Raw genomic sequence first — 19,097 nt, forward strand, 5'->3', positions numbered from 1 at the left:
TAATATACTAAAGGTGGGAAAAATTAGATAATTTGTTTAGTTTCTTTTCAGTTAGTGAGCAGAGATTGTTTGCTAAATAAAATTTGCTTTTAGATTTTGATCTTTACATATTTGCTTGATTTTCAAAGCTCTTTGAAAGTTATGGAATTACATTCTTCATTTTTAAGACATGATAATGGGAAAATTTTTCTCCTCAAAATGTTATATTTGATTAGTAGAAGAATATGTTTCATTATCCTCATGAAATCTGAATATGCCCAGTAATTAATAACATGAACCATTCTTGTTAGAATGGGTTTAAGCTTTGAAGTAAAATGACCTGAGTTCAAAATAGGCTTTGTTGCTTATTAATTGTGCTGCCTTAGATAAATTTCTTAGCCTGTTGAAGTTTTAGTTTCTTTTATTTAAAAACCTATTTCCCTAGAATTAGTATTATGCTGCTAAGTCGCTTCAGTCGTGTCCGACTCTGTGCGACCCCATAGACGGCAGCCCACCAGGCTCCCCGTCCCTGGGATTCTCCAGGCAAGAACACTGGAGTGGGTTGTCATTTCCTTCTCCAATGCATGAAAGTGAAAGTGAAAAGAATTAGTATAATACTTGCTGGTTAATAGAGAACCAAAGATTTCAATATGTTAAAATAATGAGATAATTTTTTAAATGGTAGGATAGTGTAAATAGAATAAAATAATGAAGCATATTTCAGAAATCACTTATAACTGGGGAAAAAAGATCTGTTTCCTCTCACCAGTCACTGTTTTGTCTAGATCAAATGGGATGATATATACAGAGTGCTTAGAACAGTTTCTAACCTATTAGTAAAATCTTAATTAATATAAATTGCTATTTTTATTGAAGCAAGATTTTGTGACCACAAAACAATTTTTATAAAGAAAATGGCTTCACAGGTAGTAGCGTGTGTTGACCAATGAATATTTGCTAAAGAGAAACAGAGTGTTTGGGTAGTTTTTAATCTTCCTTATGTGTATAAAATAATACCTGAATTGGAATATTCTTTTTTATATAATAAAGCTATTTTAATAATAATTATAATAAATAAAACCTAAAAGTTCCTAAATTTAAGTTTGGTATCACCCAATCTAGAAGTTGTGTTTTGAGGCTTTAAAAAGTTAATCCATCCAAGAGATTGCTCTGAATCCATTATTAATAAGTATTTATCTTTGAGAATTGTATTTTACAACTAATTTAAATCAGATTTTCATAAGATATCCTAATATGATTCATACTACTAGATATCACTGATATTTTCTATTAATATAATCATATAGAATGTTATTCTGTAAAACTACACAATAAAATATGTATTCACTATCTCTTAGGAGGGTGAAGTTGTTGCTGTCAGTGGTGGAACATCTGAAGAAGAAGAGAGAGCTTGGCACAGTGATGGCAGTTCTAGGTAATTTAATGAATTTTTTTTTCCCCACAAGTACTAATAAATTCTTTAGAAAGGTAAAGATTCTTTTCTACCAGAAACATAGTTCAGAGTCCCTTTGGGTTTAAAATTGTAACTAGATCTACAAAATGATGCTTTTAACTTTTTTCCTCAGTTGATATTTTATCTTCTGAATGCTGTTATTATTTGTAATAGTGAACCACAAACTAGTTTCATTACTGGTTTTGAGAAATACTTAAGCATTAAGTTATGAAAGTAACAAGATTTTGTAGAATTAACTATCTTTTATAGTGGAATTTGTTAAATGCTAGTAGTATTTTCTTCTGGCAATGAGAATAAGCTTTCCCTTTTTCCTGTGTTTCCCACCCCATTTGATCATTTAAGCAAGGGTTCCTTCAGCCCATTAACTGGTGATTCATATTGTTACAGAGCTTAATGGCCTTGCCTGACATGGTGAGGTCTTAGTAACAAGAAGGAGTAGAGCCTTTGGGAATGCTAATTATGTTTAGCCCTTGATACTTATTCCTTGACAGCGTTAGTTCTTAAAATTCCAAAGAAACCAGGAGGCTATGTGTAAAAATTCTTCACCTCTTATTATCACGGACATTATCATAGGACATATTATCCTGTTTCCACAGTAGTTGCTCCCAGTAATGATATGCAAGTGTTCATCATTATGTCTGGTAATTTCCTATATTTAAAACAAGACAGCAGAAGAAAAACCTGCTTTCTTTTGGTTTAGCAGTGGAAATAGAGTATAGTTATATTTTGGAACACCTCAGGTTTTACTCCAGACCACCAAAATATATTGCAGTAAAGCAAGTCACATGAATTTTTATTTTCCTAGTGCATATAAAAATTGCATTTTCACTGTACAGTGAGGTGTGCAGTAGTGTTACCTCTAAAAAAAAATTCAACATTTAAAAACATCATTAAATTAAAAATAATGCTATAGGGAAAGTGGCACCGATAGACTTGCTTGATGCCAGGTTGCCACAAACCTTGAATTTGTAAAGAAACGAAAGAAGAAAAACCACAGTATCTGCAAAGCACAATAAAACAAGTTATGCTTGTATCTCAGACCATGCAACAGCATAAAAGTTCTTGTTTTGAAAAAACAGTGTTCACTTCAGCTGTTGGAGAAACTATTGTAAAGAACATAGGCCTCTGGCATTTGTAGTTCTGTGCTGGCAGCGGCAGATTTTCTGTAAGAGCTGAGTGTTCCATAGCATAGCAACAGTGAGCAGTTTGGCAAGTGCCATTTACAGTGATCATGACTGAAGTGAAGTGAATCAGTCGTGTCCGACTCTTTGCCACCCCATGGACTGTAACCTACGGGGCTCCTCTGTCCATGGGATTTTCCAGGCAAGAGTACTGGAGCGGGTTGCCATTGCCATCATGGCTGAGGTCAGTGTAAATAAATGCTGGTAAGTTCAGTATAGCCAATTGGATGGCTGTTTGCCCTGCAGATATATTCCCAAATATCCAGAATAGTTTCTGAAAATGTTTTTTATGTAACTTTAAAATTTTAAGTTTTAAGATAAAGTCATGAAAACCATACTAGAAAACACCTTAATTATTTGACTTTTATCTGCAATGATTATTCTTAGGGAGATAACAGGTAAATTGCCCATAAAAAAAGACACTTGGGCCAGAAGGATGAGGTAGTAGAATAAAACTCCAGAAAAATATGACTTAAGCCTTGTCAGTGATATTTTTAGAGAAGTGAGGATATACATTAGTAAGTCTAGGCAACCTGATAATTGATTTTAACATAGTACAATTTAGATTCCATTAAGGCAATTATATTTATAAAACTAAAAAGTCAAGTACTAAATATTCTCATGTTCTAAAATTAAAACAGAAGACAACTTAATTGGATTCTTTATTTTGCAGCATCAGTTTAGTAAAGCTTAGATCTGTTAGAGTTTCCAGTGAGATACAACCAATGGCAAACATGATTGATAATGATATATAAGATACTAAGGCCTGCATTTTTCTGAATCTTACTGTGCTTTGAAGCATAATATATACCTCGAGTGTATGTAGACGCTTAGTAAAGTTTGCAGGCGTGATCTTCCCACTGGACAGAATACTTGTGACCCTTCCAGGTCGATACCTAGCTACGGTGACGCCACCAGTGCTCTACCGTGGGAGTTCAAGAGTGCCCACCTACCCTCAACAAGGGAATTCTTATGCTTCTTCCTCAACGTTGATGCCTCCTATGCTATCTAGAGCTCTCTTTCTGTTACTAGAATTGAGGAAACTGACCGTCTCTCTGCTGCTTACCTTTGTGACCCCACAATATTTTGAACACATGTAACACTCAAATCTATATTTTTGTTAAAATTAAAAATGGTATTTAAATTCATTGTTTAATTAGAACTACTTTAATTAGGCCTCATTTATCCTAAAAAATTTTGGAGATATATAAGTAAGTTAAGCCTGCAGACTTGTAAGAAACTGGAAGATGAGTTGAAAGTTAGGAAGTATTTTTAGTTCATTTAGTATGTGCTGTTCTGTCATTGTCTGTTAGTCACTCAGTCGTGTCCCACTCTTTGTGACCCCATGGACTGTAGCTCGCCAGGCTCCTCTGTCCAGGAATTCTCCAGGCAAGAATAGTGGAGTGGGTTGCCATTTCCTCCTCCAGGGGATCTTCCCAACCCAGGGATTGAACCCGGGTCCTCCTGCATTGCAGGCAGATTCTTTACCATCTGAGTCACCAGGGATGCCCATTACTTTTTATTATGATCTTTCTTTATATGTGCATACAGCAAAGTCTTAATGCGTATCTTGTTCTGTGTATTTTTTATATCCCTCTTTCCTTTTAGTGACTACTCCAGTGATTATTCTGACTGGACAGCAGATGCTGGAATTAATCTGCAACCACCAAAGAAAATTCCTAAGCATAAAACCAAGAAAGCAGAAAGCAGTTCAGATGAAGAAGAAGAATCTGAAAAACAGAAGCAAAAACAGATTAAAAAGGATAGGAAAAAAATAAATGAAGAAAAGGATGGACCAGTATCACCAAAGAAGAAGAAGCCCAAAGAAAGAAAACAAAAGGTTGAGTTATATACTTATATATATATTATCTATATTTTTCTATATATATAATTACATAAATAGATATTATACATATTATATATATATATATGTTTTTTGTGAAAACAGACTACACATTTTAAAAGTGCAGTGGATAAACATAAACATTGTTCAGGTATACCAGCTAAGTAGTAATAGAAAAAACATGGGAGTTACACAGTAGTAAAATAAAGCATATAGAGATCTATTTAGTTTTCCTCAATTTTTAAAATGTTTAAAATGTGAGAGTATTTACTTGTAGAATTATCATATTGTTATATATTGAGCATTTGATCTTATGAGCAGAGTTTTCTTGAGACTCCAGTAGAATTTGTTTATTTATGTAAAAAAATAATGCTACAAAACTTATTTTATTAGCCTTTAATTGCCTTTGTCTTTCAACCATCCTTACAAACTCTCACTGCTGAAAATGCTCCTGTGGTGACAAGCCTTCATTCATTTACAGAGCTTGTGAGCCATCACTAGTCCTTAGGGCAGTAGTATTGGTTTGATGACTACATCTTTAGTCAGTGGATAATTTGAGACGGATCAAAGAAAAGGGATAAATGTTATGGGAATAAGATCTGTTAGTTCTTATGGAGTCGGAATATTTTAAAAACAGGAACTGTTTAACTTTTGCTCTAAAGGAAATGAAATACAAGGGACATATTGTCTATTCCCCAAAAGACTGTAAGTTGGAAGCACATTTGGTGAAACAAACGGAAGGTTTTTTTAAAAACCGATGCCAATTTTAGAATTAAATGGAAGATGTTATCTGTAGAATTAAATACTAGGGGGACTATAGGATGTTTATCTTTAGAGAGCTTTGAAAAATTTCAAGACTGCATCTGTCTTAAGTGTTTATTCTATCTGCGTCAGTTGAGCTTTTGTTTTGTTTCAGCTATATAATTATGGATTACTTTAATTTGGATTCTGCAGCCTCCTTTGTCACCTCCTTTGCCTTTGTCTGGAGAATATTTACCAAAGAGAATGCCACACATTAGCCACAGTATTCCTCCTCTTCCTTGCCTGTGATGGTAAATGTAGGCTGACCCCATTATTTTACATGATAGACATATAAAGCTGATTAAGCCATGTATCTGGCAAATGAGGTAAACATTTTTGTTTTTCCATCTCAAGACAGTTTTGCAAACTTTGGAGGTTTGCAGTGTTAAGTCGCATAATTCTTTTGTCCTAAGAATGCAGTTTACTTCACGAGGTCCCCTTTTATTTGATAATTATCCATAAACTAATGCCTCAGGCTTCTTCTTACATGCCACATTTGGATCCATTGTTACTATTTAGCATATTTTAATTTCACTTTTTTGCTTAAAGTATTACCCCAGGGTCTGTTTGCCACTAATTTGTTTGGTACATGTTTCAAACAGTTTAGGGTTCGGATATTACAGGTTACTCCCTGTAATTTGGATTTTGTTTACATGGTTTGTTTTCAGCCTATCAGTGTATCTGACAGTAGATAGAATTGCTCTTATTCCTTAGTCATCTTATCTCAGGTAAACACAGTAACATTTCCTTTCTTCTGCATAGAGTTGTAAAGCTGAAAAATAACTGAGACATCATTAGTTGATGTTTATTGCATCTGTGAAAAAGTAAAATATCTTCCATATGGTTAATTGTTTGAATCAATAGAAGAAAAAAAAAAACCTTGTTCGGCACATGCTTATTAGAATTCTCCTGAGATGCAGTACAGTTATCCCAGATAGTATCTGACATGTATCCCTTATGTTGTTTAGGAGCTCTGGAAATCAGAGCAATGAATTTTCATCCAGTGCCTGCAATACAGTCAATAAAAAGAAGTGTAAGACATAGTACTTACTCCAAAAACAATGTGTGACCAACAAGTTGTTTGAATCCCCTCTCCCCAAAACAGGAGAAATACCACATGATACATTTAATTGACAAACCAAAGGGAGACATCGTAGAGTTTCAGATAAGCCTTCCAGAAGAGGTCAGATTTTAGGTGGGCCTAGAAGAATTGCCATGGATAGAAAGAAAATAGATTAATTACCTTTATCTCCAAAATTAAATCTCAGTTCATGAGGCTGGAAATTTAGAGAACTATCGATGTGTTTTATCCCATAAATGATTATTAGTACTGACAGAAATCTAACCAAAACTTCAAGGATCCCCAGGATCTGAGTAAGGTTTATTATCATAATGATTCTTGGTTATGCCATAGTCCTACAGTTATAAATATGATTACTTCTATTTAATATCCAATTTACCTGGCTTCATGTAAGAGCTGTTAGCTGTCCCACTCTGGGAAGAAATACTTGAGTAGTGTAACTAGTAGTTTTTATTGAGGCTGGAGTTAGTAATTTTTAGCCTTTTCCTGCCTTTTTTCGTTTTACCTAGGTCAAAGGAAGCCTTTTTCAAATACTTTAACTGAGCTCCTCATTATATGTAAGACTGATACAATCTGTGGATCTCAGTACATGGGATGGATTCATCTCACGTATAGTAAATGGCCAGAGTCCTTTATCCCTCCGTTCTTCTCCACAGAGTGCTCCTAATGTGTTTTAACAAAAATATAAAGGTGGTTAATAGGAAGAAGAGTTCGTAGGAAAATGAATACTGAGTAACAGCTAAAGGAACCTGCTGCAAATAGTATTCTTTGATACCCCATTATGACTGTGTTTCTTTTTATGAACTTTCATTAATTCATAATTAATTTCATTAATTCATGGTGATAACTGCCTTATAACTTCCCTTTTCTTAAGCAAACACAAGAGAATAAAATTTAGAAGTCTTAGTTTACAAACACTGAACCAAAACATTTCTAATCAGCAACATGGTGTTTCTCTACTTATATATGTTAGGTTTCAGCTTTTAGAAAATTGGTTTTTCCAAAGTCTAAGGTAAGAGTTTCCAGCCTATCATGGCCACTTGTAGGTGACCAGAAATTTTAAACTTTTCTTAAAGGCCTATTCAGAAAGTTAAGAAGTAAGAGACCTGGCTTGAGAGCATTCTGATTGAAAAAAAAAATTTTTTTAGAAGCTTACATATGAAATGGCTACCTTAACAGGGCTAGGGAATATTCTTGGGCTATATGCAAGTATAATGTCCAGCCCATAAAAGTTAGCCTTCTATATCCTGGCACTGCTCAGCCCATATAAGAATATCTTTCTTACTTCTTAGCAACATGCTATGCCTAGGGTTTTTTAAAGAAAAACCTCGAATATGTATTGGTTTGTTACATGGTATGTAACAAACCAATGTTTGTGAAACTGAGAGAATGTTTAGAGGAAAGGCAACTACACAGAGCTTCTGTTTTGTTGTTTATGGGAATATCTCATCACCTACTTTTGTTTTGAATATTGTCTTTGGAGCTTTGGTTGATGTAGTACTTTTTTATGGAGTGAGTTGGTGAGATTGAATGTAACTATTTTGCCACTACTACCATCCTCCCAGAATAAGGTTTTTTAATACTTAAAGAACATATATTTTTATACAAAGATCCCTTTCCCCTTTTGTGTTATTAACTACCTGGGCAGACTGATAGATGAATGCTTTCATGATAATATTATTTGATATTGTTTTACACTCTTAGAGATTGGCTGTGGGAGAACTAACGGAAAACGGTTTGACGTTGGAAGAATGGTTACCTTCAACATGGATTACAGACACTCTTCCCCGAAGATGCCCATTTGTGCCACAGATGGGTGATGAGGTATTTTTTAACTTCTAAAAAATATCCTTTGTTTCATTCAAATAACTTTAAATACTTTTTACAGCTCTTGAAACAGAATTCTAAAGAATTTTAGCAGTTTTATGAAGTATCTCATATCTCAGTTTACGTTTTGTAGCTCTGTATGGAAAAAAGGAAAATTAAGAGGAAAGCTTTAATAATGTTTTTTATGGCTGCTATAAAAATTGCAATAGCAAATTAAATATTGTAAGAGAATAGAGGTTTATTAGCATTTAAAAAACTAGTATGTATTTTTTAATAAGAGGATGTTGTGGCCAGTTTTCTTTTTCCTAAAATATATGGTAAAGGAAAAGCAAAATTTAACATTTGTTTATTTTTAATTGAAGGGTAATTATGTGTTTTATTTTTTCTATTTCATAAAAGTATTTTATTAATGTTTAAATAACTATAATGTTCATAATGTTTCTTAGATCTTTAAAAAAAATGTTATCTTCCAATTATCATTTAATTTTTTGAGAAAATGTGATTAGTCCTGATTAGTCATCATTTTGGACTATGTTTTTGTGAATTTAAAATGAAAATATACTAGACCAAAGTTTTCCACTCAGGAGTACATGTCTCCTTGTTTTTTGTGTAAATGTTAAGAGGCAGGGTTATCTGGTATTCAGTAGGTTTACAGTGAAAAGTTAGGATAAACTTGGATAGCATTTTTCAACAAGCTCAGCTGTTTTAGTTGTGGGAAGAACACTTGGTATCAGAGTGCTGTATTCACGTACCAGTTCTAGCAGTAGTCAGGAGTCACTTAAATTTGACCTCCCTAAATGAGAATAAATACATGCCTTGCTCTCTTCATAAGGATAAAATATATTTGAAAATAGATTATTCATTTTAAAGTTCCCTGCCTTTGTATAAACTCCTTGCTACAAAATAGGTAAACAGTAAACTAAACATGACCCCAAGTTACAACATACTTTATTATACAACCTAAAATAAAGTGGTGAGACCAAAAAGCCAAAAAGTAACTGCTTATCCTTAACCTTTTAATGTTATTTAGAACACTGGGTATTATTAAGTGATAGTAGGACAGCTGAAGGAAAAGAAAGAAGGATAAAATCAAAATATTAGAATTTCTTTTCATTTACAGGACATTAAATCTCCTACAGTTTTAGTTGATACTGTGCATTTGGGTTAAAGGAGACACATGCAAGTTTTAAAATTGTGACACTATTTACTTTTTAGGTTTATTATTTCCGACAAGGACACGAAGCATATGTTGAGATGGCCCGGAAAAATAAAATTTATAGTATAAATCCCAAAAAACAACCATGGCATAAAATGGAACTGCGGGTATGGTGTTTATGATTCAAAGCCCCAAAAGATGTGATTATAGAGAAGGTTGTATTTAATGTTATTATTTTCACTGTAAGAAACTGTATCATGAAGATAGCCTTTTCTTTTAATTGAAATAATTCATAGGCATAGATTTTTAAAGAAACTTAAGATTAAGTTATATATATTCTAATAGTTTATAAGTTGGGACTAAAATGTAATTATGGTGAGAATTGGACATTAACATATTAAGGCAAACTTCATCTTTGTAAATTTGAAAGTATTTCTAGATTTATCAGCAATAGTTCAAAATTATTTCTCAGTCTTTGGAACTGTATTAGAAAATTCTTATTTCATTAAGGTTTTCTTTCTTTTTTTTAATTGATATATAGTTTGCATACCATCAAAGTGCACCAGTTTAAGTATACAGCTCAGTGGGTTTTTATACATACATACAAAATAGTCACCTAGTGTTTAACAGATTATTTTGTGAATACGGTTTCTTATTTTCTGTATCTTCTTCAGGAACAAGAACTGATGAAAATAGTTGGCATAAAGTATGAAGTGGGATTGCCTACCCTTTGCTGCCTTAAACTTGCTTTTCTAGATCCTGATACTGGTAAACTGACCGGTGGATCATTTACAATGAAGTAAGGACTGTTGAAAGAGGCAGTAGTTTCTTAGTATTGTAGATTGTTTTTCAAGATTTGGGTACATTTGAATGTATTTTAGATATCTGTAGTTATGTGACCTGATCAGTTTGTTTCTGTTTTAATAGGTACCATGATATGCCTGATGTTATAGATTTCCTCGTCTTGAGACAACAATTTGATGATGCAAAATATAGGCGGTGGAATATAGGTGCGTTATTTATTTAGAAGTTGCAATGATCGTTTTATCTAATAAATGATTTATGTTTTTCATTATTTAGATAATCAGATAAATATTGCCATTTGTGGCAATGTCAATAGGAAAGTAAGATATTGTATCAGGAATTTGGGGTATTTTTTTGTTTGCTTGTCTGTTTTAAAGAATAATAATACTTTTAAACTAGATGATGTTGAAATCTGAATATTTTTTCTCATATTTCGTAACTATGTATAAGATTGTTTATAACTATTCCTTTTGTTAGTACATGTACTGAAATAAATTTTTATCCAAAAGAAGTAATGACAGAATTCAAACTTGAAACAAAGGATGTCTTCCTTTGAAAATGTTTAATTGTACTGGGACCTAAACTAAACTGACGTTTTTCTTTTATTGGGTACCTCTGTTAAAACTAATACTGTAACCAAGACTCAAAAAACTTTAGAAAACCTTAAAAGTCTCCAGGCATTTAAGGTACTTTAATTTATATACAGATGGTTATGCTATTTACTAGAGTATTTAAGAATTTCTAAACGGACCACTCTGGAGTAGAGTATCATGCTTATATGCTATATTTTGCTTTGAGAAAGCACCTCAGTTGATACAGCATTTCATTCCTCCTCTAGTACCGTTGGAAGGGATTAGTGTGGTGGTTTGTTTATTGTTTGGTCTTGGTAAATACAGAGATTTACATGTGTGCTATAGTGAAAGTCACTCAGTTGTGTCTGACTCTGTACGACCCTATGGACTGTACAGTCCTTGGAATTCTCCAGTCCAGAATACTGGAGTGGGTAACCTTGCCCTTCTCCAGAGGATCTTCCCAACCCAGTGATTGACCCAGGTTTCCTGCATTGCAGTCGGATTCTTTAGCAGCTGAGCCACAAGGGAAGCCCAAGAATATTGGAGTGGGTATACCTGTGTGCTATAAAAAGAAAAATTATGGAAGTGTAGTCATTAAAAATAGGGACATGCAAGCTGTAGAAAAAAATTTACATCCCATGTACCATTTCTCTGAAAGCTCCATCAAATTTTGTTATTCAGTTGCTTAGTTGTGTCTGACTCTTTATGACCCCATGGACTGCAGCATGCCAGGTTTCTCTGTCCTCCACCATTTCCTGGAGCTTGCTTAAACTCATGTCCATTGAGTCGGTGATGCCATCCAACCCTCTCATCCTCTGTCGTCCCCTTCTCCTTCTGCCCTCAGTCTTTCCCAGCATCAGGGTCTTTTCAAATGAGTCAACTCTTTGCATCAGGTGGCCAAAGTATTGGAGTTTCAGCTTCAACATCAGTCGTTCCAGTGAACACCCAGGACTGATCTCCTTTAGGATGGACTGGTTGGATCTCCTTGCAGTCCAAGGGACTCTCAAGAGTCTTCTCCAACATCACAGTTCAAAAGCATACATTTTTTGGCACTCAGCCTTGTTTATGGTCCAACTCTCACATCCATACATGACTACTTGAAGAACCATATCTTTGACTAGACAAACCTTTGTTGGTAAAGTAATGTCTCTGCTTTTTAGTACACTGTCTAGGTTTGTCATAGCTTTTCTTCCAAGGAGCAGGCATCTTTTAAATTTATTGCTGTAGTCACTATCTGCAGAGATTTTGTTTGGATCCCAAGAAAATAAAGTCTCACTGTTTCCATTGTTTCTGTGTCTATTTGCCACGAAGTGATAGGACCTGTTGACATGACCTTACTTTTTGAATGTTGAGTTTTAAGCCAGTTTTTTCACTTTCCTCTTTCACCTTCATCAAGAGGCTCTTTAGTTCCTCTTTGCTTTCGGTCTTAAGAGTGGTGTCATCTGCATATCTGAGGTTATCGATGTTTCTCCAGGCAGTCTTGATTACAGCTTTGTGCTTCATCTAGCCTGGCATTTCACATGATGTACTCTGCTTATAAGTTAAATAAGCAGGGTGACAATATACATCCTTGACCTACTCCTTTTCCAATTTTGAACCAGTCCATTGCTGTGTTCGGTTTTTCTATCAAATAAGGAAATAATAAAGACTAGGAATCTCAGTAAGAGACAGGAAATTCAGGACAGGAAAGCGCCAAAAGAAATTCCCAAGTAATAGTCAGCAGAAGTCTCAGAATACTATCTGTCTGGCAAGTCTGTAAAACAGTCCAGAAGACACTGTCCTCTTAGAGAGAAATCTTCAGGAGAAAAAGTAAAACTGATAAATTGTCTAACATGTTTGACTTTGACTTTATTGTCATTATTGTGGGAAATTATCTATTGAAGACTGTTTTATAGTTTGAGTTGTTAGAGAATGTAGGGAAATTATTCATAAAATTCAGAGAAAATGAAGTGATTATACAGATTTTTGCGAGAAAGGAATTGTGTGCTATTGGACTCATTAGTGAACAATATTTATACAGTATAGCCTGACAGAGGACAACTGAAAATGGATTAAACAAAATGCACATACCCTTTATATACAGTTATATGGAGACAGGCCAGTACTTAATGTCTGAACTTGATGAGTAAAGGAATAGCTATATACTCACTTAGAAAACTGTAAGTAAATTCAAGAAGAAAGAGTTAAAAGTTCTTGGTTTTGGATATAAGCCTTTGGTACATGTGATTTTTAAAATTATTTCCATGTGTTGATAAGATTAATTTCATCTCTTTTAAAAATTTTATTTATTTTTGGCTGTGGTGCATCTTTGTTGCTACATGGGCTTTTCTCTAGCTGTGGAGAGCTGGCTTACTCTCTGGTTGCGATACACAGGCTTCTTGTTGCAGCTGCTTCTCTCACTGCAGAGCACAGGCTCTGTGTCACATGGGCTCAGTAGTTGCTGCTCCCGGGCTCGGGAGCACATGCTGAATAGTTGTTGCACTCAGGCAGGCTTAGTTGCTTTGCGCCATATGGATTAGGAATCAAACCCCTGTCTCCTGCATTGGCAGGCGGATTCTTTACCACTGATCCACCAGGGAAGTTTTCTCATCTCTGATTTTTAAGGACATGCATCTGCCAATAAGTTGGCAGAACAAATATTACGAGTTAGAACCCAGGAATATTCCAGAAATGTACCGACAACATAAGTAAGGAAATAATGGCAAGCATTGTTCATATTGAAGAGATACTCCAAATGGACGTACATCAGAATGTTCTCATTTGGATCTTATAATTTTAAATGTATAAATTACTGTTAATGTTTCTTCTAAAGTTGGTAACTAGTTAATCTTCTATTTCTGAAGATGTTTTTACCAACTGCCATTTAAAATTACATCAGTAATAATTACTTCGGCCAGTCCTTAAGGCTTCGGCCAGTCCTTAAGGCTTACTCTGGTAGACTCTGCTGCTGCTAAGTCACTTCAGTTGTGTCCGACTCTGTGTGACCCCATAGACGGCAGCCCACCAGGCTCCCCTGTCCCTTGGATTCTCCAGGCAAGAACATTGGAGTGGGTTGTCATTTCCTTCTCCAGTGGATGAAAGTGAAAAGTGAAAGGGAAGTCGCTCAGTCGTGCCTGACTCTTAGCGACCCCATGGACTGCAGCCAACCAGGCTCCTCCGCTGGTAGACTCTATTCTAATTTTATTGTCATTATCATACAGTATCATTCATTGTGGTACGGCACATGTTATCCAGTTCGTCTTCTTTAGCATAATGTCATCAGTCTAAGTAGGATCACAAGAAATAGCTTTATGAAACTCATTACTGTGTTTACTCTTCAGGTGTTGGTGATGTCAGTAATGCTGCTTCTTAAATTATGTAATGTCTTCTCACTAAGTATAGTGTCACTAATATGTATCTCAGGAGCAGTTAGAGACTCTCTAGTAATAGCTCATATTTCCCTGTTAATATTTGCTGTTTGAATGCTTGAATTTGAACCTAAATTTGATCTCAGTGCATGCTCACCCAGAATATGTATATACACACATATATATAACTCAGCAACATGCAGTTGTGTTCTATTAACAGCCTGGTTCCAACTTTTCCTTTTTTGTCATTATATTTATTTTTTTCAAAGCATTTTATGCTCCTACAGTTGGCCGTCCATAGCCACAGATTCAGCCAACCTTGCAGCAAAAATATTATGGAGAAAAAAAATTTCCAGAAAGTTCCAGAAAGCGAATTTGAATTTGCCTTATGCTGGCCAACTATTTACATAGTATTTACAGCTATTTTGATAGCACTTACATTGTATTAACTATATTATAAATAATCTAGAGATTATTTAAAGTATGCGGGAAGGTATATGTAGGTTATATGCACGTACACATGATTTTATATATGGAAGTTGAGTATCCACAGATTTTGGTATCTGAAGTGTCCTGCAGCCAGTCAGTCCGCCACAGATATTGAAGGACGACTACATGTCTTTGTACATTGTTAAATCCTTTTTGGTAAAAAAAAATGTGAATATAAACACTTTTTTAAATGGGTTTGAAAATGAAACTGATTCAGATAAGATTAATTTGTTTAAAGTGACATGGATAAGTTATTTGAACTCAAATCTTTCAGACTTAACCAGGAGAAAAATCACTTAAGTACTATGAGAGCTTAGAAAGGGGAAAGCATGGCAAAAAGGCAGGGAGTAGTTAACAGTTTTCATATGACATGGGGGGAACGTGAGGAGATAGCTTATCAGAGTCTTTGAGGAAAGCAGTTTTCAGTAATATGACAGTAGCTGAATGCAGTTGGCTAAGGAAAAGGTTATAGAGTGCTGTCTGTTTTACAAAGGTTAGTTTTTGTTTTGTTTTTTCTTTCTGTAGGAAGGAAAAGTGAGTGTAAAGTGATAGATTGGTAAAAATGTTTAAAATAAGAGTGAATTTCTCCTTACCATAATAAATGGTAAAAAATGGTCTGAAAGGTGATAAGTCACACTTCAGGTGTGCTTGTTATATAACTTTTCCTCTCAGTATTGCTGATTTTATTTATTTACTAATTTATTTTGGAGTGTGTAGGTCATTTTTTATAGGTCTTTTAATAATAATACAGGCTTTTTAGCATCTTAAAGGGATACTTGGGAAAGAGGAGCAGCAGCAGCGTTTCATTTAAGATTAATGAGATGGCTTTTATTCTTGTCCAGGTGACCGTTTCAGATCAGTCATAGATGATGCCTGGTGGTTTGGAACAATTGAGAGCCAGGAACCGCTTCAGCCTGAGTACCCTGATAGTTTGTTCCAGTGCTACAATGTTTGGTAAGGAAGTATTGTGTTTTGGTTCAGCCTGACTTACTTTGAATGTTTTCCCCATCTGTTAAAATGCTAAAGATACTCCTTTTAAACACTGAAGTAGTTACTTTATTTTTCAGTGTGATTTTATTGAAATTGCAATGCAGTGTTTAGATTTTTTAATATAAAGGTTTTCCTTTCTTTAAGCTGGGACAATGGAGATACAGAAAAGATGAGTCCTTGGGATATGGAGCTTATACCTAACAATGGTAAGTGTAAAGTTTGTCTGTTACGGAATTCATTTCTTAAATAAAAATCTGATTTGATAACTTGTAGGTACAAAGAGTTCTTGATGAAGAGCAAGTAGAAAATATTCATTCCACATGCATTTTTATTGACCCTGGAGGTAGGGGAGGCATAATAGTGACTAGACTAAACATAATCCTTGTCCACTTGGAATTTGTAGTTTAAGAGGGAAGGTTGACGATAATTACAGCAAAATATACTGATTTGCTTGTTGTTATTCACTGTAGAAGATGAGCACTTGGGAGCAAAGATATTTTTACAACTCCAGCAAAATACATAGAATACAGCATAATACTGAGAGGTCAGGCTTTTTTGAATGAAGTACAGATTCATATCCTAGCTCTGCCATCTTTTCTCTGTGTCATCTTGACAAGTTCCTTTACGCCTTGAAACTCGAGATGTTTAGTATTCAGTCTTTGGAACTATAAACTAATACTTTCCTTATAGGGCTGCTATGAGAATTAAATGATATCATATGTGTAAAGTGCTTATTATAGAGCCTGACACATGTAAGGTCTCAATGAGTAGGTAATTATAATAACTGTCATTTTGCATATGGCCTGACACATTGCCTTAGAATTTGGGAGTTAGCCATTGGCAGTAAGTATGACATCTTCCTGGAACTGAGAAAAGACCAGTGTGTCTAAGCCTGGATATTGCATTTTCTATTTCATTGCCCATGTTTGTTTCAGTTTAAGAAAATAAAACACATACAACTGTATATGTCTAAAAAGGTTTAAAGAATGGGGATATGAGGACTTCCACAAATTATCTTTTACATTACTGTTTGTTTTTTTAATAGCATGTTACTTTTACTATCAGATAAGAATTTTTTAAAAAAGAAAAACAACCTGACTTGTAACATAGTAGAAGTGATCATTTACAAATGGAATATCTCACTAATTATTATATTCAAAAAATTCAGAAAAAAGATAATGTGAAAAAAGTAAACCCAATCTGGTAAATCTTAGAAATGAGAAAATGGTCATGCGGATTTTGATTAAGACTAGTTCTTTCTAGAAATTGTCACTTTGAGAGACCAGTACCAATAATGTCTTTTTCATCTCATTGCTAAATTAGAGTTGTTTAATACTGTACAATGTCTTAATCGGCTTGTAAATGTGTTACATGACTTACCTTCCAGTTTTATTTCTCTCCTTTGTGAAGGTTTGAATTTGAACTCATATCAGACTACTGTGAATGTGAGAGAAATGAAGCCAATAGATATAATCCCTGGGGTACTTCTTGAAATGAATGAGTAACAGTAATACGCTGTTGTTTCCTACCTCAGTATATTGCTGTGTGGAGGGGGTGATTTTTGTTGTTTTTGTTCTATTCAGTTATACATACATAGGCACTCAAGAGTTTAATTACATTTCGAGAGGAGGAGTTTCGTGACCAGATAGTAGCATATTTCCAAATGTTTCTCTCCTGAAGTCTTGTTCAAAGAAAAATTGCCTTGGCAGATTTGTAGTTTTTATGTCACCACCACCCCCTAATTATTTTATTAAAGATTCAGATGTGCAGAAAGCATACCTTCATCGTTTAAGAGCAAAAAGCCTAAGCATCATCTGTCATTATTCATAATTCTGACTGTCCCTACACTTTTAGAAAAACAGTGAGGCTTTGATTAAAACATTTCTGAAAAAAAAATACCACTTTTGTTCAAATTCACATGGCATGTTTTATCAGAGTAAATTAGAGATTATATATTATGAAATGATTCAGAACTTTTTTTAATTTTCATGATTTTGTAGGAATACTTTCTCCTTCACCTGTAACTGATAATAAAGCAAGTTGTGAGGTATAATTTTGGAGAAGTAATTACATGCTCATCTAGAAAATTAATTATGAAATTAATGTTGTAAAGAATAAATTTTATTGGCTCTTGAAACATAACTTTCCTTTAATGAAAATAAAGAATAATACTTACCAAATCTTTACAAAGGTATAGTTTAATTTTATAAAAATATCAACTCTGATTCTAAAGGTAACTTAAATATTACTGATATTACCACATATTTTCATTAAATCTCATTTCTTTCTATTTCAGCTGTATTTCCTGAAGAACTAGGTACCAGTGTTCCTTTAACCGATGTTGAAACCAGATCATTGATCTATAAGCCTCTTGATGGTGAATGGGGTTCCAATCCCAGGGATGAAGAATGTGAAAGAATTGTTACAGGGATAAACCAGTTGATGACACTAGGTAAATAATAACAACATATGAAAAAATATATATGTATATACTCTCTGTGTGTGTGTGTGTGTGTGTGTGTGTGTGTGTATCTATCCATTTACATATATATGCATGAAGATAGCTAGAAAATGTTGCCAGTAAGCAAAGGAAAAAAAAATTTTTTATTCAAGCAAAATTATTTTTTGTTATAAGTCAGTGTTTTCAAATATTTTTAAGTGATTTTTTAAATGCAATTTTACACAAGACTCAAATATCTAAAACAATTATAAATGCTTTAGTTGAATTTCAGTGCCTGCCAAAGACTGTTTAGACTACTGCACAGTTAACACTCATTTCACATGCTAGCAAGGTATATGCTCAAATCCTTCAAGCGAGGCATCAGCCAGTATGTGAATCAAGAACTTCCAGATGTGTAAGCTAGATTTAGAAAAGGCAGAGGAACCAGAGATCAAATTGCCAACATCCATTGGATCATAGAGAAAGCAAGGGAGTACCAAAAAAACGTCTGCTTCTGCTTCATTGACTGTGCTAAAGCCTTTGACTGTGTGGATCACAGCAAACTGTGGAAAATTTCTTAAGAGATGAGAATACTAGACCACCTTACCTGCCTCCTGTGAAATCTGTATGCAGGTCAAAAAGCAACAGTTAGAACCAGACATGGAACAGACTGGTTCCAAATTGGGAAGAGAGTATGTCAAGGATGTATATTGTCACCCTGCTTATTTAACTTCTATGCAGAGTACATTATGAAAAATGCTGGGCTGGATGAATCACAAGCTGGAATCAAGATTCCTGGAAGAAATATCAACAACCTCAGATATACAGATGATTCCACTGTAGTGGCAGAAAGCAAAGAAAGAGGAGCTAAAGAGCCTCTTGACGAGGGTGAAGGAGGAGAGTGAAAAAGCTGGCTTAAAACTCAACATTCAAAAAACTTGAGATCATAGCCTACAGTCCCATCACTTCATGGCGAAGAGACGGAGAAAAAGTGAAAATAGTGACAGTCTTTATTTTCTTAGGCTCCAAAATCACTACAGATGGTGACTGCAGCAATGAAATTAAAAGATTCTTGGTCCTTGGAAGAAAAGCTATGACAAACCTAGACAGCAT

At 34.4% G+C, this 19,097-nt stretch overlaps 1 protein-coding gene across 7 annotated transcripts in view; it reads left to right on the forward strand.

The window, feature by feature from the left end:
- Window positions 1–19,097, forward strand: part of LOC102406632 (pleckstrin homology domain interacting protein) — a 136,029-nt gene that overhangs the window by 86,929 nt on the left and 30,003 nt on the right. For all 7 annotated transcript variants that reach the window (XM_025294849.3, XM_025294847.3, XM_025294848.3 and 4 more), the window contains 9 exons: window positions 1,338–1,414; window positions 4,243–4,474; window positions 8,064–8,183; window positions 9,402–9,509; window positions 10,017–10,141; window positions 10,270–10,352; window positions 15,397–15,508; window positions 15,689–15,750; window positions 17,841–17,996. In XM_025294849.3, coding sequence (XP_025150634.1) covers window positions 1,338–1,414; window positions 4,243–4,474; window positions 8,064–8,183; window positions 9,402–9,509; window positions 10,017–10,141; window positions 10,270–10,352; window positions 15,397–15,508; window positions 15,689–15,750; window positions 17,841–17,996 — 1,075 coding nt within the window. The remainder of the gene's footprint in view (window positions 1–1,337; window positions 1,415–4,242; window positions 4,475–8,063; window positions 8,184–9,401; window positions 9,510–10,016; window positions 10,142–10,269; window positions 10,353–15,396; window positions 15,509–15,688; window positions 15,751–17,840; window positions 17,997–19,097) is intronic.

The sequence above is a fragment of the Bubalus bubalis genome, chromosome 10 (genome assembly GCF_019923935.1).
Source record: "Bubalus bubalis isolate 160015118507 breed Murrah chromosome 10, NDDB_SH_1, whole genome shotgun sequence".
In the NCBI taxonomy this organism is placed as follows: Eukaryota; Metazoa; Chordata; class Mammalia; order Artiodactyla; family Bovidae; genus Bubalus; species Bubalus bubalis.